The 22,063-nt window shown below is 40.1% G+C and overlaps 2 protein-coding genes across 2 annotated transcripts in view; one reads left to right on the top strand and one right to left on the bottom strand.

Annotated features, from left to right (window-relative positions):
* CTNNA1 (catenin alpha 1) overlaps positions 1–22,063 on the top strand; it is a 121,817-nt gene that overhangs the window by 77,564 nt on the left and 22,190 nt on the right. Inside the window, exons 8-9 of the mRNA XM_084780047.1 lie at positions 16,650–16,730; positions 17,822–17,974. Of these exons, the coding sequence (XP_084636173.1) occupies positions 16,650–16,730; positions 17,822–17,974 (234 nt within the window). The remainder of the gene's footprint in view (positions 1–16,649; positions 16,731–17,821; positions 17,975–22,063) is intronic.
* Positions 305–7,686, bottom strand: LRRTM2 (leucine rich repeat transmembrane neuronal 2). Its single transcript, XM_084780060.1, has 2 exons — positions 5,385–7,686; positions 305–5,040 (listed from the first exon to the last, which is right to left on the bottom strand). Exons 1-2 carry the CDS (start codon positions 5,386–5,388, stop codon positions 3,494–3,496), a joined length of 1,551 nt encoding a protein of 516 aa, XP_084636186.1. The 5' UTR covers positions 5,389–7,686; the 3' UTR covers positions 305–3,493.

Here is a 22,063-nt window from a genome sequence, read left to right as displayed (position 1 = left end):
TCAAGGAGGAAAAGATAAGTTGAAGGAGTTGGGAACTCCTGCTATAGCAGATGAAGCCTTGAGTGGTCGTTTTCTGGGTTTGGCGTTATTCAAGCACAGTGATTGCCCCAGGTTATCTACAGAGGGCACATGTATTTGTTTTTGTTTTGTTCTAAACATTTTTTTTTCTGATTCAATCACATTAGCTGAGAACATGTGAAATGTATGTCCCAAGCAGACTTAGGATAGTGCTGCCACTGAACTGCTGTACTAGGAAAATTATCATGTTAAAACGCTCCTAAAAATTATCTATCTGTTTATCTACATATATATATATATATGAGAGAGAGAGAGAGAGAGAGAGAGAGAGAGAGAGAGAGAGAGAGAGAGATTGAGATTTTAGTCCCACCCCCTACATAGCTATGTGTGGGAAGTATGACTTAGGAAATTATAAACTATTTCATATTTTAGAATTCACACAAGAGCTACATAGAGCTTGCTTTTATTGGAAAGATGGAGTCTAGCATTATAATAAGCAGATGGATTTTAATAATTAGTGAGTAGAATTAGGGAGTTTAGTCAAGTCCATTCATTGAATTGCTACAAAAATTAACTTAGACTCATTAAGAAATTACATGTGGCAATATTTTTTTGGCTTAAAAATTAGTGTCTGCTTTTTGATGCTGGCGATATGAGTTTTATATGGATTTTCAGATTTACCAGTCTGCTCTCCTTGCAGAAAGGTGAGCATGAATAGACATAAGTAACAGGAGTTGTAAGCTAGCTCTTATTTCCTAGGTAGATATTTCATTTTTCTGAGAGATTTTTCCGACTTGTGATGGTCATTTTTCATTATCCTTTAAAATGGGGAGAAGGGAAGTTGCATGGTAATGTTGAGAGAATAAAATCCTACCTCAAAGCCCTCACATTTATGACTAGGAACTGCATATGGTTTTGCTGTGAGACAGTTCTCTGACTGGTTGGTAGCACAGATCCTGCAATACAAATACATATCAACTAAAGGGAACCTTGTTTTCTTTAGACAATTTGAAATGACAATTTGTGCTTTAAGTGAGAATGAAAATACCTGCTTGGCACTACTGTTACCAAAAACGTGGAAGGAAAAAATAATAATAAATGCGCTTCCCCCAATAGTAATGTCTCAGTGGCCTTTGCACTGCTCTTCCTCAGGTCTAAAAGGCTTGCTCTGCTAATTACGTACAGTCTACTTTACTATCTATCTATATATATATATATATATATATTTTTTTTTTAGGATTAATTGGAGTTCCTAGTTAATATTTCCTACTTTGGAATTCACAGTTTGAATTAATTTTGGTTCTAATTTGAAATGATAAAAAACACCCATCCCTTAGAGCCAATGGAGTCTTGTGTGCTCAAAGCTATATTTTGAACAAGCGTCTATCACCTGACAAATGGCAGTGGTCACCATGATAAATGAGTTGGTAAATTCTAGCCCACGGAGCTCATTTGTAATCCGGCTTCTGATGCAGCCCCTCGGTGGGGAGGCAGTGTGCTGTGCTCAGTGCCGGAAAACCAGCATCTGTCTCAGCTCAGACAAGCCTAGTGCCTGCTTTCTCAGGAGATGAAATCTTGCCACTCAAGATCAACTGAATTGAACTGCTCTGAGGCTTTGCCAAACTAATCTACCCACCTTCAAAAAATATAAAGAGCATATTTTCACTGTAACCTGAATATTGTCTGCTTTTTGCTAACAGATTTGAAATGTGGGTATCTTTTTCAGTGCTAAAGGAGGAAAATTATGATTGAATCTAGGTCTGTAGTAACATTTTCAATTCAATCCTGGGGAGAAAATAAGTCACTTTCTTTAAGGACTTACATATTTTTCCATATAAAAATGCTTGGGTTTTTACTTTATTCTGAAATCAAAGTAATCATTTATTTTCAGTTTCCTCCTATATGTAGAGCCTTCTTTGTAGAATATTTTTCTATGTGAATTGGTAACTTGAGTCTAAATCCCCAATATGCTATCTTTTGCCTTAAAGAAGCCAGAATTGAACACTTGTGGTTCTTTTCTTCATGAAAAATGTGGCATCATTATCATTTGTTACCATGCTTAGAGTGCTCATATTTACACTGAAGAGCCCCCCTTCCATATCAGACCAGTCCCTGAGCATTGCTTATTTGGTGCAAATTGTACAGAATCACATTAGCTGCCTAGTAACTTCCACCAGCCCAGGAGGCAGCCTTCCCGACTCTGTCCCTGCTTGTTACCCCCTCCCTTTCATGCTGCCTTCACTACTGCTGTGTGGCTGCAGGGGCCTGTATCAAGTTCTGCCTTAAAATTTGCCTCAGAAATAGGTTGGTCCTGTCTCAGAAGGAGCTAGTAATATAAATATGTATCTTTATTAAAGGGAAAGCTTTAACATCATATTTTGAAAGTAATTTTTGTGGTTTTTAAGTATATAATATGACAAGAATCAGGGTTAGGCACCTTTAGTAGCCAATTATTTTTAATTTGGGTCTTTGAGGTTTAGAGATCAGAAGAAGGCAGAAGGAAGAGGCTCATACAGTTTGTCAAGGCATCTTTAATCAAGAGAGGGGATGTAGTTCAGCGCAGATGGGAGTATGTCAGGATTGTCAAGTTGACTCAGTTTTTCTCTTTCCCAAATGCAAATTTTCACACAAGTATAGGATTTAGTAAGTTAATTAGTAAAGTGGTAATTTAGTACTAGTTTAAAATAATAATCTAAATGCCACAAAAACCAGCATAGCCATTATAAGTCAGACTAGAGTTGTATAAGAAGTCAGTGTAGTTATTTAGTATTGATTTATCATAATGAGACCTTTTTATAATTGCTTGGACTTATTGTTGAGATATATTAAAAAGTCACCCGGTTTTATTAGAGTTATATAAAAGGTGCTGGTTTCATGATGTAACTTAGATAATATTTATTAACCCAGGCCAAACTCTGAAAGAATAACGTTTAATATTTACCAGTCTTAAGCACACATGTAAGCCTACTTCTCATACTGGTATTAATTATAGTTTGAGTAAATACCACATTATCTTACAAGAGAACTTTGCCGTCTCCTTTTAACTAGGAAGCAAGTTGTGGTCCATGGAATGGAGAATAATAATCAAACAGGTTCTCATCCCTACCTATATTTGTTTAGTAGCTTCTTTCGGAACTGTTTTCAGTAGGAAAAAAAAAATAACATATGGAGACCTTAGTGTAAATGTTTACATACAATTGTATATAATTACATACATGAAATGTTTTATATTGAAGTAAGCATTTAGACTTTCCAACAAGAGTGCAAATTAATATGAGCATTGCTTCATTTAACACTTAAAATATGTTTTCATTAAAAAAATTTAAAATACTTCAACACTTCAAAAACTCAAGTCTCCACTTGGTTTGGAAAATTAGGCTTAATGTCACCATTGGTAAAAATTAGATATGTATTTTAGCCCCTACTATGTAAAATAGGTTACTTATCTGGTGGGATTTTTGATGATGAGTAGATATTATACTTCACATTCTTTGTATGGCAGCTGCTGACACTTGCACTGTCCATAACCATTAATGATGATGAAAGGTCCTTCGTGGGTGGGTTCATACTCATTATACGGTCCTTGGTCTGACATGTTTGACATATGGAGTCGTGTTTGGGATCGGAGCTGCCTGTGGTTCTGAATCACTGAGCACTGCCTAATTCTTCTTAAAGTAGGAGGGCAGCACTTCCTGGAAATGAACACTATAAAAATAATAAAAAAGAAAGAAAACAATAAAGCCATTGTTCCTGTAATTACTCGCTGAGTAAAGATGGCATTGTCTGGTTCAGGAAAGTGTTCTTCTGTAGTAACTGCCATGCCTGCAGTAGTTGGAGTTTCTTTGTCTCCTACATGGTAACTTGATGAGCTTATTCTTTTTGTATATTCAGTGGTTGGATCTCTATAAGTTGTAGCCACGGCAGTGACAGTGGTTGATAAATTCCAGCAGAGCTGAAACCCGTGGACTGCATCTAGAATATCCTCTCCTTGGGTGTGGTCAGGGCTGTGGCATAGGATGGAATGCTCCCACCGACCTTGGAAACTGCCCAGCCAGGAGGCAAGAGCACATACTCGGGGGCTGCATTCCCACAGATTGCCAGAGAGGCCAACGGTTGTGAGGGATCTCAGGGAGTTTAAGATTTTGGAATCAAGACTGTTTAACTTGTTGTTATCCATGAGGAGTATTTTAAGATTAGGCATCGTTTCAAACACTGTGAAGTCGATGGCTTTGATTTCGTTTCCAGTTAGGTCTAGCTTTTCTAAAGAGCTCCAGGTCCACTCCATCCCACACGTCAAGTTGCTGATTTTGTTCCATTGTAAGAAGAGTGTGTGCAGACTGCTTAGCCGGAGGAAATGAGCAAAATTAATCTTTGTCAGCTGGTTGTGCTCTAGATGAAGCTCTCTCAGTTTGATTAATCCTGCAAATCCATTGCGAGCCAAACTTCGCAAACGGTTTGTGCTCAAATCCAGAAACTCTAGACTACGACAGTCCCAGAACAGGCGTACTGGGATAGTCCGCAGGGAGTTGGACCGCAAATGCAAGGTCTGCAGCTTCCGAAGGCCATAGAAGAGCTCAGGATGCAGAGATGACAGCTGATTAAAAGACAGGTCCAAATTTTGGAGGTTAATCAGTTGGGTAAAAGTTGTGTTTGGCAAGTAAAATATTTTGTTGGAACTTAAGATTAACTCCTTAAGTTTATATAGTCCTTGGAAAGCATCTTCTTTTACTGTTGAGATTTGATTGTGATCTAAGTGGAGCCAGGTGAGTTGACTGAAGCTGGCAAATTGATCTCTTTCGAGCGCTGTGATGTGATTGTGCCTCAGGGACAGGCCCAGAGAACCCTTGTCTGTGGCGTTTGGCACTGAGTGGAAGCCCTGAGAGTCGCAGTAGAACAGCAGCTTCTCACAGCGGCATTTAGGTGGACACGCCATGCCCAGGGCAGGCAGCATTTTTAAAACCACACTCATTGCATAAATTGCTGCCAGCATAGGGGCCCCTAATGGCCACTTGAAATGTAAGCCTGCAGAATATAATTTAAGGAAAACAAGAAGACAGGACATGTTTCAGCAGAACACAGGGGCTGTTAAAAACAACAACAGAATGTAACATTATAACGAAAGATTTCACTGCATATAACATTTTTCATTTACTGCAGAAAATTAACCTTGTTTGTACACTGAAACACAACTTAAACCATGTATAAGAGAGATTAAAACATGTCCCTTTCCTTAGTGTTAGATGCCTTGACATAAATCTTAAAATTCAAAACCAAGTGATTTGCATCATAAAATGCAATTCACTGGCTTATTTTATAAAAAGCATAATCCCTGTTTGATTACGAGCCATAGAAATGAATAGACTTACCCATTCTTCTGAGCACATTGGAGGCTGCATTCAGTCGAGGTTGTCAGACTCAACGCAGTGAGTCTGTAAAAGGCTCTAACATGCAGGAGCCTCTGACCAGTTTCCTGTTTTCTGTGTCCCAGGCTTTCCAAGTAAAATTCAAATTTGTCAGGATGAATGGGTTGTTCCTTAGGATATTCCCCTGGATAGCATCGGTTTCATTTTCTGTGGTGCTCTGATCCCCTAAATCAGCTTTGATTATAAGTTAATAATTTCCCCCTCCTCTGATTACTGCCGATCACCGGAGCTTCAGGCGTTCCTTTCCGCAGCTGTTAGTTCTCTCGGTCTTAACTTGTTGATGGCAGATGGGCGGCTTGTTGCAGAGAAGAGCTTCTGGAGCAGCATGAGTGCATTTACTGAAAAGCTTTTCCGAGAAACGGCACAAGAATGGATTTGCTTATGTGCTGCGACCACACAGAACTGTATATAGGCTGACGTCACCGGGTGACGTGTCTTTTGTTTGGGTTTTCCAGAAGCTTTACTGTTAAAAAGCACTGTGCTTTGTAACAGTGTCAGGGTCGTTACAAGACCCCCTGTTTACAATAAATTGAGAAAGAAGAACTCCTGATTTGAGAATTTGGTATTCCTTCAGTGTAGGAAGCAACAATGAGGTTGTAATAAATGCTGCATTCAAGAAGACCCGTCTGAACAGTGAGTTGGACTAGCAGGGTGATGGTTTTTAATGCGTGTGAGAGCTAGTGTTAGACTGCGCTTCTGCATAGAGATCATGTAAATGGGCACGATTGATTTATGAAGTGCTGATTTAATGCCAGCCTATGCACGGTACGCCTCTGCTCTGGTAGTTTGGAAAGCGACTCAATTGCCTTGTTGTCATGCTTGGTAAAAAGCAAAGTACGACTGACTGTGTTGGTAAACTAAGTGGGCTTAGTTTCTTTCTTATTAAGAGCTTAACATTATAAAGCAGAACAAAGAGGGGTAGCTTCCAAAAGAAACCATTTTGGCTTTTTCCCCTTCATTGAGAATTTCAAGGGAACTCTAGTCCCTTTCGGTTTATTACATAACAGTGTTTTATTACCACACTGATTGGAAAACAGTGCTGAGTTGATCTTTGGATGTCCTACCAGAAGAGAGGAGCAGACTGACACCATCGGCTTCATACACGTGACCCAGATGTTAACAGTGGAACAGAGACAATTTTGAACAACTATTGTTGTGTGCCTGGGTCCTGACACAGCCTTCAGGAGCTCTGCTTCAGCATCTCACCTCTTCTCCTTAACTAAAAGCTGCAGTTGCTGCTGAGATTGGGGTGCTGTAACACCAAAGTATCGGAACATTTGCAGCTGTCTCTCACTGACAGACTCACGAACTGGCTTTGACTCTCATACCAGCTCTTGTTGAATTGCTCTCATAGATAGGAAAGGGCATTTATATTGGAGTAGGATTTTGTTTTGGTTGTTTGTGCTTGACAAGTCTAGCTTCTCCCTGTTAGATAACCTTTCAGACATGAATGTTTATGGCTAGTGTTATATAAATGCATGAATCAGGGATATATTTTCAGACCAGACTAAGGAACTGCCTTTTACACATCTTTGTCTTATGATCTGGCTGCATGAACTTATTTTCCTCATACCAAAACCAATTACCCTTAATGAGTCATTTCAAACCTGAGAGCAGAACTCTCAAAGAGGTTTACGATGTCTATGAAACAAGCACACCACTGGCCTGTGGTATTGTGAGGACTTGATTCTACTGGTGAATTCTAAGAAGTCAGTATCTGAAGAGATACAATTTCTGTATTGGAATATGGGTAGTCTGGTAATGACCAGAAGACTCCAAGGTCCCTTGTTGAGAGTCATGTATAAAGTTTTCTGGAATCTAGTAATGCAAATACGCATTTCAAAAAAGTTTTTCTAAATGACCCTAAGATGGGTTGAGAGGAGTTTTGTTGAGACAATGAATGCCTAGAAAGGATGAGGGAGAAGGCGGCAGCAGCACTCCACGGGGGTCAGTAAAGTCTTCAGACCACACTGCACATCTGATACCCATGGAGGGAGAAGAAAGGGAAGGCTGTAGAGACATGGCAGACGGTGCGCTGCAGTTCCGATGCCAAGTTGAAGTTCCATTCCCAGGAATGAGCTTTACGTGTGCCACCATGGTACTGACTCTGAGGCGCACTGTTTCATTGACCTGGATTCTTCCTGTAAAAGCTTTTTGTACTCTTACAGTTTCTTAACCTAGGTCTTTGTGTAGATGGGATTGTGAACATCATTTGTTGATTTTTCTGTGGATAAATTTTAATCAGACCCTACTGAATCTGTGAGCATAAGTTTCATAGACACTGTTTACTATGAGCCCTAAAAGTTGGAAGGCGGAGAGATTCACTGATGGGCGGGGGTGGTGGTGGGGGCGGGGGCGGGGGCGGGGGTGGCGGTGGGGGTGGGGGTGGAGGGGTGGGGGTGGTTGCCTTCTACACCAGCACATTATTAATTGAAAGGAAGCCCTTAGAATATTGTCAGTGTCTTGTTGAAGTCCTCCATTCTCTCACAAGTAACTGCCTTAGTTGTTTGGATGGAAAAAGCATGTGAACCAGTTGTTAGAAAGGAGTTGTATGTAAAATTGAGAAGGGTGTTTGAAATGAATTGAATTGAAAGGTGTTTCCTTACTCTTAAACTCTTAGTTTAAACTCTTAAGTTCCTTTCTGATTTCCAGTCTGCTTGACCTCCTTTTATGTACTAGTGAATTGAACTTATTCAAATTATATTACTACCTATTGATGTACCTGGTGAACTGAAACTATTCAAATTATATCATCTCTGCCTTTACATCAGCTTATGCGGGAGGGAAATTGCTCAGATATACAATAGAAAGTCATTCCCTTTTTTTTTTCTTTTAAAGTAAGAGACAGATCCTTTTGCCTCAGCCTCCAAAATAGCTGGAGCCCACACCACTCTGTGAAGACTGTGCAAGCCTGCTTCTGCCTTATCAGGATGACTGCAGAAAACAGCCATTTCCAACTCAGCAGTCATTTTTTTCTCACCTGCCTACCTTTTGGGTTTTAAAGGCTGTGGACCAAAAGACAAAAGTATTTATCTTTAAATTGGTCTTTATCTTAAAAGTATTTATCTTAAAATGGCGCGCACACACACACATATGTACATAAATACGTACATGTAGGTATGCACATATGTGTACAAACACAAGTGTAATTGGTATATATTCATTCATTTTTCTTTCCTCTGTTTGAATACCATTGTTCTTTAAACAATTAAAAAACAACTTCATGTGTGTATTTTATGTGAACCACAAGCATGTTTGATCAGAAGAGGGTGTCAGGTTCCCTGAAACTAGAGTTACACAGGTGGGTTATTCACTGCCATGTGAGTGCTTGGAACCAAATTTGGGTCCTCTGCAAAGAGCAGCCAGTGAACTGCTGAGCCATCTCTCCAGTCCCGCCCTTGTTCTTTCTGAACTGTACCTTTTATAGATGCTCTGACTTAAAGTGTCAGCATCACTTGTGGAAGACAGTGCTTATCGTACACACCACTTGTTAGCATCAGGGCAGAGGAGTTGGAAATTAACCTGACACTCTCCTATAAGATAGTGTTGAGGAAATTCAGAGAGCATGTTATAGATATTTACATTCTTCCATATGAGACTTTGGTTTTAACAAATATATGGGTGAGTAGAGTTACTTGAAGTGACATACAGATACGTAAATGAAACTTTCCCTCTTTTATGGTAGACAGTGAGCTTTACATTTTATATCATAAACATTTCTTTAATTCTGTCGAACTCTATAAGAGTTCCTGTGTTATGTTGAGATAAACCATACTCTAAGTCTTGGTCAGTGCATGAAAATCTCTTGCTATATTGCCTGGGTCTTGATCTCTTAATTTTTAGGTAGCAACTTCATACGATTTTGTATGAGGTAGAAGGAGTAGGATTTGGGCTTGGGTTTTGTTTTTTTGAGAAGACTGGCTCTCTCTGTGTAGCCCTGGCTGTCCTGGACTGCTTTGTAGACCACTCTGGCCTTGAACTCACAGAGATCCACCTGCCTCTGCCTCCAAGTGCTGGGCTTACAGGTGTGCATTGCTGCACCCAGCTTTTGTTCGTGTTTTGAAGGAGGTAAGATTCTTTTCTAAAACAACCATGTGCATCACATGCCTGATTTACACCACACAACCTAGTTATTTCTCTGGGTCGTCGTTGTCCTCCTCTCTCAGTTGATCTTGAGTTTTAGAAAAAACTTTAGGTTCTTTGATTAGCATTGATAAAACAGAAAGGCATATTGGTTATACTAAGTAATATCAGCATTCTGTTATCTTATAATTTATACTTTGGGGGTCATGGATACTTGTTGGTGCACTTAGCTTGACATTTTAGACACATTTCCTCTTACATAGGCTATGCAGAGCCATGTACATAACCTAGAATAAAGGGATTAGATACTTGGTCATACTCACTGATCTTGTAGCTAGAATTTCTTTTGGTTTTAGTGGGGTCTGAACCAGTTGGCTAAGTTTAAAAGAGCTAGCATGGTTGCAGAAGCTTGGAAACAACATTCTCTGATAATATTTTTCAAGTTTAATTAAATGAGTTAATTTACACGAGGTGGTGGTGGTATAGGCCTTTAATCTTAGCACTTGGGAGTCAGAGGCAGGTGGATTTCTGAGTTCAAGGACAACCAAGGCTACACAGAGAAACCCTATCTCGAAAAACCAAAATAGTAATAAGTCAGTTTGCTTACATATTTTTGTGGTACCAAGGATCGAACCAGAGTAAGTGCTGTATCACTGAGCTCCATTCATAGTCATGACAACTTTAATAGAGTTTGCTGTTGGAACAACGGCAACATATGCCAAGGCAATGCATGCATTCTTACATACATTTGTCATGTATCGCTGCAAAGAAAACCAGTAACACAAATTAGGCTCAAAGAGTCAAAAATTATTTTTTAGTTATTTTATCTTATATACATTCCATGGCACATGTGGGCACACTGGTGCACAGGGAGAGGTAAGATGACAATGAGGCAGTAGTGTTCCTTTTTTTTTTTTCTCCCCTAAACCTTTGTGGGCCTCAGTTTGACCCCAGGTAGTCAGCAAGCACCTTTACCCACTGGTTCTAAGATTGATGGTTTTTGATGGCGAATAAAGACCACATATAATAATTAGAGTTTCCTGTTAGGTCAAGCAAATCTGCCTGTCTACTTTTAAAGTGTTTCAGAATATAAACTTTGAATCTGACTATTGTTTACCGTCTATCCAGTTTTACTGCGGATAGAAGGCAGGCTAAAGTGTTTGAAAAGTCCTATGTTTTCACCAATGACAAGGAGACAGAAGGGTGATGCTACATAGACCTAGTAAGCCTCATGACTTTTAAACATGTCTCTAATTGCTTCTTCCTTGTCCAGTGGGAGGCAAAGGCCACAATCAGCCTCTTGCAGCACAGTTATCACTAGAAAGGGCTTTCAGACCCATACGTTACTAGCTGAGCCAACCTCTAGAACAATTCTTACTAGAAATGTAGGTGTGGTCTAAGAAAGACCTTAAGGGGAAGCCCTACATGCTGTGGGAGCCCTGTGTAGGGACACGGAACTTGAATTAGAGCTGAGGTTGGCCACTGGAAACTTCCAGAAAGAGATGACTGCAATCCAAATGAAAGATAGGAATTAGAGGAAGGTAGGGGAGAGAGAACATGCCATATTAGGCGAACCAGGATGCGCTGGCAGATCATAGCGTGGAGAATGGCAGGATGATCTTAGTCGTTGCAGTAACGGGAAGGGCACACTTTCCAGGCCTTGTGTGTAGGATGAGATGAAGAAAGTTCCTGGCAGGAAGGCCGTAAGAAAGTCATTATAGATTCTTCAACTTGGAACATCTCCCCTTGTCAACAGAGGGATGTTTTGTACTTAAGTCGAGTAGATTTTTATAGGTTAGCCGTGAAATTTAGAGGTGAAATTGTGCCTTGAGGTGCCACCAACAAGAACATCTCCCCTTGTCAACAGAGGGATGTTTTGTACTTAAGTCGAGTAGATTTTTATAGGTTAGCCGTGAAATTTAGAGGTGAAATTGTGCCTTGAGGTGCCACCAACAATGTCAGGACTTTTCTTTCTTTTCTTTTCTTTTCCTTTCTTTCTTTCTTTCTTTCTTCTCCTTTTTCTCCTTCTTCTTTTTCTTTTATGGCTCTTGTGCTTTTTCACCTAGCAAGAGTTAAGAGTGGAGTTGATATCTACCAGATAGTGATGACGCATGACGTTTTAAATCCCAGCACTCAGGAGGCAGAAGCAGACAGATTTCTATAGAGCAAGTTCCAGGACAGCCAGGGCTACACAGAGAAACCCTGTCTTGAAAAAAGGGGGTGGGGTAGTGGAGTAGAGAAGCTTTTTTCTCTATACAATTTTGGCCACTCTGACCTGGCATTTTATCATTAGGAACACCTATTGCAGTCCTCCATGATAGATACTGGGTATTGTTGAATAAGGCATTGCTCTGAATTATTATTAATATTGTTGTTATTGCTGCTATTAATTATTGTGAGGCCTGGTTTTACTATGTATGTATCTCTGGATGCCCTGAAACTTACTATGTAGACCAGGCTGGCCTGAAATTCACAGAGATTCATCTGCCTCTGAGGACTGGGATAGGAGTATACCACCATGGCCATCCTATTCTGAATTATTTTTATCTCAGATTCAAACACTCTCTGAAAAATAATTGTGGTTAAGTACTGCCCATTTTAAGTGTATGGAGTAGCCGTGGAAGTTTGTCTACATAAACAATAGTCTGTTACATAAGAGAAAGGTATAACAACTGTTTATATTTATAATAGGTAAGAATTCCTAATGAGAATTGTAGTGTTAGAGGCTGGCTTTCTTCAGCTCGGCTGGTATTACTTGCTGAAGCGAGGCTTTCTGCTGAAGCCTGAAACATGCTTTGTTGCTTTCTTAGGTGGCTCTTTGCCACCACTAAACAGAGACACCCATATCAAAGTGATGCCAACACCCGGGGTCACTACTTGGTGGAACACAGCTTCCCAGTTAGGTGAGAGCTCAGGATTGCTTACTTTGGTTGGTTTGTTCTGATAATCGGTACACAAGTTCATCCTTAATCTGAAAATTTAAGTTCTCCAGGGGCAGAAGTGTGGTGTTTTGTTTTGTTTTTGTCAAAAAGTTTACACAAATATTCCAAAAAATAGTTCTGAAATACTTCTGGTGTCTGGCAGTTTGAATAAGGGAGTTACTTTATTTTATAAGTAACAATTCACAGCAACTTTAATTTTAAAAGAACAAATACAATTTTATAAAGCAGTAAGCAGTTGATTTTTGGTTTTAGTTTTATGTGTATGAGTGTTTTCCCTGCACATATGTGTGTGTTCCTAGTGCTCTCTAGGTTAGAATAGGTTGTTTGAGCCTCTGAAACAGCAGAGATGGTTATAATCCACTATGTGCATGCTAGAAACTGAACCTGGGTTCTCTGCAAGATTTTTATGTCATTTGCTTTAGAGAGACCTTTTTTTTTTTTTTTTTTTAAAGAAGTACTTGAATATCTGAGGAATATTAGGAGACTTTCAAACTACTAGATCAGTTTGATTTAGATCTAATTTTAGGACACCTGTCTTATTGTTTCTGCTGCCTTGATGAAACACCATGACCAAAGAGGAAGTTGAAGAGGGAAGGGTTTATTTGCCTTAAACTTCCATATCACTGTTTATCATTGAAGGAAGTCTGGACAGAAATTCCGAGTGGGAGCATGGAGCCAGGAGCTAATGCAGAAGCTGTACGAGCGCCCTGTCACTGGCTTGCTCCTTGTTGCTTGCTCAGTCTGCCTTTTTATAGACTGCAGGCGCACCAGTCCGAGGATGGCCCCACCCACGATGACCTGGGCCCTCCCTATCAATCACTAATTAAGAAAATGCCCTACAGGCCTGCCAGCAACCTGATCTTAAGGAGGCATTTTTAAAAATTGAGGTTCCCTCCTCTCAGATGACTTTAGCTTATGTCAAGGCAAGATAAAAGTATCCAGCACAGCACCTTGTCTTAGTGGTGTTTTTATCTTAAGGTTATCAGTGAGTAATTAGGCTTAAGCTGAGGTCTTTTCTGACTGATGGCTCTGAGCAAACCTTACACAATAATTCTCACCTCTGCAGCTGTTTTTTGTTAATGGTTCCCCCACTTTGGCATTACTGTTAGGAGACTGCTTAGTTTTATTGGCAGTACAGAAGGACTTGGGGAGTGGGTAAGAATGGGGCCTTGGGCCAGCATGATGGTCCATCTGGTAAAAAGCCCTTGCTGTGTAAGCCCAGCAACCCCAGTTTAATCTCTGGATCCCAAGGTGAAAATAGAGAACCAATTTGCAAAAGTTGGCCTTTGCCTTACTCCACACATTCATAAGTGCGTGCATTCACAAGCAGTATACATAATAAAATAAATAATAAGAAAGAAGCGTGACTCTTGACTAGATTTGATATCACACCTTTATATCACTCATTCAACCCTGACACTTCTGGGTTCCTCTTATCTCCTTTCTGTTACATTATCATCTGTATTTTTAAATATTCTTTTAAAAAAACTCTTTAATGACCCATAGAAATAAGATGGAGGAATACAGACAGGTGACATGGTCTTAATTATCAGGAGATAAAGCAGAATGTGAAATTACGTCCATGGTATGTAGTAGACACACAGCTCTCAGCCTCCCTTGTTCATTGCTCGCTTATGTACCTGAAGGTTTGAAGAGCACCCAGAGGGATAATATTGGGCTAAACTCCTTTGTTCATTTGTTTCTCTCCAGCGATTACTAGCATGTTTCAGAAAGAGGCACATTTGTCTTGTGAAAACAGACTTTTAATATATTTCCTATTAATAGTTTAACAGATGTCTACTAGTATTTCCAGTGATACAGCTGGCTGTGCCTGGGACCCTATTCCTTTTCTCTCAGCTGCTGTCTTTGTTTTTGCTTAGTTCTTACTACTTAGGGAAATCTCAACCCCTGACCTTTGAAGAGATGCTGATTTAGTACATTTCTAAGTGCCAAATGTGTTTTTTTCTGTTCAATACAATTACATTAAGCTTAGCGTAGGAGCTCTAAAAACATTTTACAAACCATTCTCATTTGAGCTGTATAATACATTATTAACATAGAACATCTTATTTTAAAACTTTTTAAATTATTATCTTATGTGGATGGGTGTCTTGCCTACATATATATCTGTGTATCACATGTATACTTGGTGCCCTGGAGACCAGAAGATGGTGTGGAACTGGCATTACAGATAGTTGTAAGCCGCCGAGTGGGTGCTCATTGAACCTGGGTCCTCTGAAGAGCAGCCAGTGCTCTTAGCTGTTGAGCCATCTCCAAACCCACATCTTTCTTTTAAAATGTGTTTTGGAGCTTGGGAAGTGGTTCAAGGAAATTCCTTGCTGTTCAAGCACAAGGACCTAGACCTCAGTTTGATTCTCAGAATTCATGAAAAAGACCAGTGTGGTGGTACACCTTTACTATCTTAGAGCTGAGGAGACAGGGACAGGAGAACACCCGAGGCCTGCTTAGCTAAATCTAGCCAGCCGAGTTGAATCAGCGGTGAGTTCCAGATTCATTCAGAGAACCTGTCTCAAAAGCCACAGGGTTGGGGGACTGAAGAGATGGCTCAGTGGTTAAGAGCACACGCTGCTTTTGTAGAGGATCCAGGTTGGTTCCAGCATCTACATAACAATTGATAACCATATGTAACTCCAGTGCTAGATGGCCCGATACCTGTTCCTGGCCTCTGTGGGCACCTGACACATGTTGCACACAGCACATTCAGACAAAACAGTCATATACATAAAATAAAAATAAATAAAACCATAAAAGCAAACAGACCACAGTGGCTTGCTTTTGAAGATCTTGACATCTAAGATTGACCCTTGGCCCCCATGTGTATGTACCACACTAAACCCCCACCCCCCTTTTGGAGAGGGTTTCACTATATAGTTCTAGGCGGCCCACTCACAGAGATCCGTCTGTTTCTGTCCTAAGATTAAAGGCATATGCTACCATAACTTGTTTGAGTTTTTCAAATTCATAAAATAAAACTTGTTTGACATTATTTCAATATCAAGAGCCATCTTTTGCTTATTTACATTTTACTTTTTACTTAAAATTTTAATATGTAGCAGGTGCCTGTCTACACATGTGCATATGGAAGCCAGAGGTCAGCCTCAGGAGTTTCTCAGGAGTCACTCACAGTGTTTCTGGGGACTTAGCAATTAGGCTAGTCTGGCTGGTCATCAAGACCACCTAACTCTCCCTCTTCAGTGCTGTAATTACAGAGCTACCTCTGCTAGGCTATATCATTCCTTTCTGAGGATTGCGTCTCCTAAGCACTGCATCTGCTTAGCTATTTCTCCAACTCCCTTGCCATTAACTCTGGTAGTTCATCAACACCACATGTAACTTACTCTTGTTTGTAGCGCAAGAATTGGTCCTGGTAATAGACTTGTTGTATGTTGAACCTTGAGTTGAAGGATGATGTTTATTGGGGTCATCACAAGCTCATTAAACCCTTCCTAGCTCCCCAAGTAGCTTTTGTTTCTTTTAGAAAAACTCTTAGTTTCAATGATCAGCCAAAATGATGAGTCTACGAGGTACAAGATTGTAGTTTTTAGATGAAGTCACATATGAACACTCCCACTGAATGTTTTCCAATTTTGAGCTGAAAGGTAGGGTGTGTGTGTGTGTGTGTGTGTGTGTGTGTGTGTGTGTGTGTGTGTGTGTGTGTGTTAGTGGGGATGGGGGATGGAGATATGGGTCAGTGTGAAGAGCACTGGCTGCTCTTTAGAGGACCTGGCTTCAATTCTTAACAGCCACATGGAGGGATCCAACTCCTTCTTCCGACCTCCATGGGCAGCAGCACCTGCAGGGTGCACAGACATATATTCAGACAAACACCCTACACATAAAAATAGAGATGACTCAGAGGTTAAGGGCACTGACTTCTCCTCCAGAGGTCCTGAGTTCAGTTCCCAGCAACCACATGGTGGCTCACAACCATCTATAATGTGATCTGATGCCCTCTTCTGGCATGCAGGTGTACATGTAGCCAGAGCATTGTATACTTAATAATAACTAAAAATTTAAAAATAATAACATTTAACGCTCATTTTACTGTTGTGTGTTTTGTTTTGTTTTGTTTTGCTTTTCTGGCATTGCTTTAACACTAAATATTGACAGACTGTCATGAAGGTTCCTTGTAAAGTTCTAACATGCGCATGTGTTTGTTCAGGCGGGACGTAAAGAAAGAAGTGATGCTCTCAACTCTGCGATAGACAAAATGACCAAGAAGACCAGGGACTTGCGTAGACAGGTAAGCTTAACAAAGTGTTAATTGTATTTCCTAAGTTCTCAGCTTTAGCTCTGATTAAAATTCTAATAAATATAGGCTTGTATTTTTAATTAAGGGAAAGGGTGAATCTTCACAGAAAAGTGACTCTTTCTGTTCTGTTGCTAATAAGCTTATTAATGTCTAAAAAAATCTCAGAGGGACACGCAGACTATTGTGTTCCCTCTGGGATGGACTGAATAAATTAGCTCCAGTGTGAAAAAGATGTATAGGCAAGAAAATCAATTTACGATGACTTGGGGGATCTGTGGAAATAACCTCAAAGGGTCTTGTTGTGTTGGCTTCCATACACTAGATTACAGCCCCTTGTGTGTCTGTCCATTCTGTTTATATTGTCAGTTTGTTTGCTCTGGTAGAAGTGTCTTTTTATCTTAAGTACAGTAATGTTGGAGATACTGACTTTTTCATGTTAGTAAATTTAAAAATCTGTTCTTTAATGATGTATAATCTCCTTAACATTTGAAATTAAATTTTGTGTTAAAAGTTTTAAAATAATTTAGACTTGACTATAAATATGTAGTGTAATACATAATGTATTAAGTCTTAGGTTATGATAAGAATTCAGACAGTTTTCAGGAAATAGTAGAGACATTTATTGCTCATACCTGATGGAAAATAAAACTTAAAACTGATGTACCTTTGGTGAATGAGGTGTCAACAATAATTAGAATGGTAACATTTAAAGTTTATAGTGTGCTATCTTATAGATAAACCATAAACTGCTCCTTTTTTCATTTAATTTTAACTAATTAGGCTAATTTCATATGTTTCAAAGCTATGTGTTAATTCAGTCGAGAACAGTATTGTGATTACATTTAGTTTTGTAAGTTCCAAGGAAAGAAAAAAAGGTAATGTCTTGAACTGAAATCCTGCTACAGTGCTTGTGAAGCACAGTCCCCAGGGCCCATGCTGGAGCTCATTTCACCCGCAGTGCTTACGCAGGGACTCAGGGGTGTGCCTTCTGCCTGTCCTTCACAGGCTTCCACCAGATAGGTTGTATCACAGCTTAACTTCTTAGTAGAAATAAAGTCAAATGTATACAATTTAATTATTAGCTTCGCAAAGCTGTCATGGACCACGTGTCAGATTCCTTCCTGGAGACCAACGTCCCTCTTTTAGTACTGATTGAAGCCGCAAAGAATGGAAACGAGAAAGAAGTTAAGGAATATGCCCAAGTTTTTCGTGAACATGCCAACAAACTGATTGAGGTAAGTGCACTGGTGGCCTGATTAACATAAGTAGTAACTTGGTGAGTTGTCAGTTTTAAACACGTGATTAAAGTAGCTGTAAGTTTTCAAGGGCTCGCTTAATACACGTTTATAAACAGTCTTTCATTATCACTAGGTCTCTATCAGAACTACTATTTTGTCAATTTAGAATAATTAATATTAATGTGGATAGCTTTTGTCCTAGAGACAACACCACACTCCCTGTGATGCAGCTGAAGCTGATCCGTGACAGTAAGACTTACACAGGGTACAAAGTGGCAGCAGCTGGGAGCTGGTACTTTTCTGAGGAGCATCGCCTGGGCTTACAGGCTACCTAGTTCCTCTCAGTTCTGTGTCCCCTGTAAAGCGAGGTTACTAATGATGCCCGTGCTCTGAGGACTAAAAGATATGCTAGGTGTTTCACCTTATGCTTATGGCAGACTTGGCACTAGAAATTTGTGTGGAAGTGGTAGGTTTGCAAAATAATAATTAGAAAAGGGAGTTGCCACATGATTCCTGATAAGTTAGGTTTCTTCATTTGTTGAATTAATTTATATTGTTTAATTAATTATTAGTGTGTTTTAGAAATGAGACACAAACAAAAAACATAACCTTAGTACAGAAACCTAATCATCGATAAATATTCCATAGACCAATATTCCACTGATAAGTGGTCATTATGAAAAAGCAGAAACCAACCCTGAATGTAAAATGTGACTTAACACTATAAAAATATTTCAAGGCAAATATTAGTGATCACACTAAATATCTTACTAATTTTACACCTCATTTTCTTTGAATATTGATTGAAATGTTTTTCTGACCAGAATTATATACAGAGTGCATATTCAAGTTAATGATTCTGACACGTGAAAGTAAAGTTGGAGAGTTTCATTTGTATGCCCATTAAGCATAATCTGGTTCATAATAGTCATGTGATAGTATGAGACGTAATTTCCAAGTGGACAAGAAATTGTGTTTAGAAAACTAGTCTCTTATAAGTACATACTTACTAAAAGGCTCCCTTGAGTGATAGACATCGAGGCCTGGGATATCAGCAGCTTTATATAGGGCAGCTTTTGTCTGTACCCAAATGGGAGGGCCAGTCAGGTCCTCCTCAGCCTCTCCAGCCAGCACTTAGAGAATACAGCACTGTGCATCATCCTTACGCAGTGAAAACTGAGGCTTGAAGACCTTCCTCCAACTTGCCCACCTCTACAGCAAACCTCCAGCAGTGAAACCCACTGAACTCATTGGTTCTGTGGACCAACACCATTGAGAAACAGTGACTAGGCTGGGCGGAGTGGCACATCGCCTTTAATCCCAGTTCTAGAAAGGCAGAGGTAGGTAGATCTTTGTGAGTTCAAGGACAGCCTGGATTCCATAATGAGTTCCAGGACACCCACCAGTGCATAGTAAGACCCTGTCTTGAAGAGAGGAAGAGGAGGAGGAAAGAAGAAAAAAAAAATCCAAGACAAGACAGAATTTGAATCAGTCACTGACTAACTGGACTTGAGAGTCATTGGAAACTGTGTTCCAGACTTTTCGTTGCATTTGAACATAGTCCTTGGAGATGAGAGTGTGATATTCTTCATCACAGCTCAGTTCTAACCCTTTCTCACCTCACTGCCCTCTGCGTGCCCTCTGCACCTGTTACCTTCTACTTCTTACCTGTATATTAAATGATAAAGGATTTTCATTACTTGAGGCATAACCCCAGGCTAAGCGGTGCCATTCTGCAAACAGTTATGATTATATTTATGATAATTAAGACAGTAAGATATATAATTACTATGTCCATGAAAAGGAAATTAATTTTTAAAGAGTTTTAGAAGCCTCAAATTCCTCACTTGAGGCAGAACTTTTTCTTTCATGACAAGACTTCTCCTCCCCCTACAACCTTTGTATTATAACGACACACCTTGAACTAATCAGAGACTTGTTTTTTTAGTAAAGGAAAAATGTTTCACTGTGTTTTGTTAGTCCCCTGACTTCATTTTTTTTTTCATTAGTTGCCTTCCAGCTAAAGTAAATGTCTACAGGCCTATTTCCCCTTGGCGGTTCTGCAGAATTAAGAATTAGTATCTAAAATATATACATGGTTGGGGGTTTGGCCGTGACTGGGAAGAAGGTCAGAGTCTACAAGCATGTTTGGAAGGGGTCATCTTTCTGACACTATGTGCCAGAATGGTGTAGCCCTACAGAACAGGGTCACAGGCCCAGAAGGGGCCACATTTAAATGCCAGCGTAGAGCCCCAAGATCTTACCACTCTGACCAGCTTGTTTCACATCCTGTTAAGTAATTTTATTCTCCTTGCTCAATTGTTGTCCAGGAGGCTTCCTGTCCTGCTAACCTAGGCCTAGTCCTGGAAGCCTCTAACGTCCCAGTCTAACCTAGGCCTAGAACGTTTTCAGCCTCTGAGACTTACTGCTGAATAAGTTCACCCTTGTTCTTTCTGCGCTCTGGGCTGGCTGCTTCAACTCAGCTGTTCTGGCTCAAACTCTTCTCCCAGCTGACTTATTCAATCTGGCTTCTCTCTTGGCCCAGAATTGCTCTGCTTAACTTCAAACTAGCTTAGCAATTTACTCTAATCTTCTGGCTCCTCATTTCTGGCTTATTCCATCTTCACCTGAGTTCTGTCCCTGCAACCCATCTCTCTCTCTCACTGTCCTGGTAAAACTGCCTCCTCTCTGTGAAATTGCCTCTTAAGTAGCTTCCCTTTCCTCTCTCTTCTCATGAGAGTTGGGTGTATCCTATTCTGTCAAATCTTTTTTGACACCTTTTCTGCCACTCAATTAGACATCACTTTCAAACATGGTGCTTCCTTGTATAAACTAATTTTACCTTTATATGGGATTAAAGGCATGTACCTCCACACCCAGATCTAAGCTTTTCTTTACCTGATATTTGCTCTATACTGCACTGGCCTTAAACTCAGTTCTGTTTGCCTCTGTCCCCTGCATTAAAGCCATATCACACAGACCTAGAAGATCTTTGGATGTGATCTCTTACCACAACAGCCATGCTAAATTAACATTCCTCTACACATCCTAGGCCATTTCATAACCTATCACAGGTTTGGTAAAAACAACACATATGTAGAACTTTGTTTTTGAAATTCAAGATACACATAGGAGCCTGGCAGTGGTGGCGCACGCCTTCAGGTCTAGCACTCTGGAGGCAGAGGCAGAGGCAGAGGCAGAGGCAGGTGGATCTCTTGTGAGTTTGTGGCCAGCCTGGTCTACAGAGAGAGAGTTCTAGGGCAGCCAGGGCTACACAGGCTAGCCTGTCTTGAAAAACAGAGAGGGAGTGGGGGGAGGAGAGAGACAGACAGACAGACATAGGATGGAAGTTGGGGGAATTTTTGTACCCCATATATATGGAATTGGGGTGCTCCACCCTCCAATAGTATTGGTAGACATACCAACCTGCTAAGTCCCATCTATATCCAGAGTTTTTAAGTTTCATTACGTGTGCCTGATTGGTGAGTCTCATTCTCACACGCCTTCTCCAGGTCACACTGGCCTCCAGAGCGCCAAGGTAACTGAGGAAGTACTCTCTATGCTGCAGAAACCCCGGAAGTTGAGGAATATTTGGATTTTGTGATCAACCAAAAAGAAAACCAGACAAATTATCTAATACACAGTACTATGTACCTCAGTGTGCTGTGGAGGTACATTACACGTATGATTTTTAGTAGGTATCTTGAACACACGCTACCTAGCCTGCCACATATAAATACCACAGAAGAAGTTAAGGTAGGCAAATTTGCTTCCCACTCAGTCTGACTTAGCACTCAGCACTTCATTTACCTAGTATGATTGGCTTTGAGATTTTCATCTTTTTGGAATTGCTGCCTTTTGGTATGGTTTGGTTTGGTTTTTGATTTTTTTAAGACAGGGTTTCTCTGTGTAGCCTTGGCTGTCCTAGAACTCTCTCTGCAGACCAGGCTAGCCTTGAACTCACAGAGATCCACTTGCATCTGCCACCACCACCTTGCTTAGTTCCTGCCTTTTAACAATCAGATTTATTCTTTTCTCCAGGGATCAAGGGATTGTTCAGTGTCTATTTCTTATAAAATCATAGAT

The sequence above is a fragment of the Acomys minous genome, assembly GCF_964271855.1.
Source record: "Acomys minous genome assembly, chromosome: 4".
NCBI lineage: Eukaryota > Metazoa > Chordata > Mammalia > Rodentia > Muridae > Acomys > Acomys minous.
Note: the sequence above shows the minus strand (reverse complement) of the source record. Positions and strands in the feature narration are given on the sequence as shown.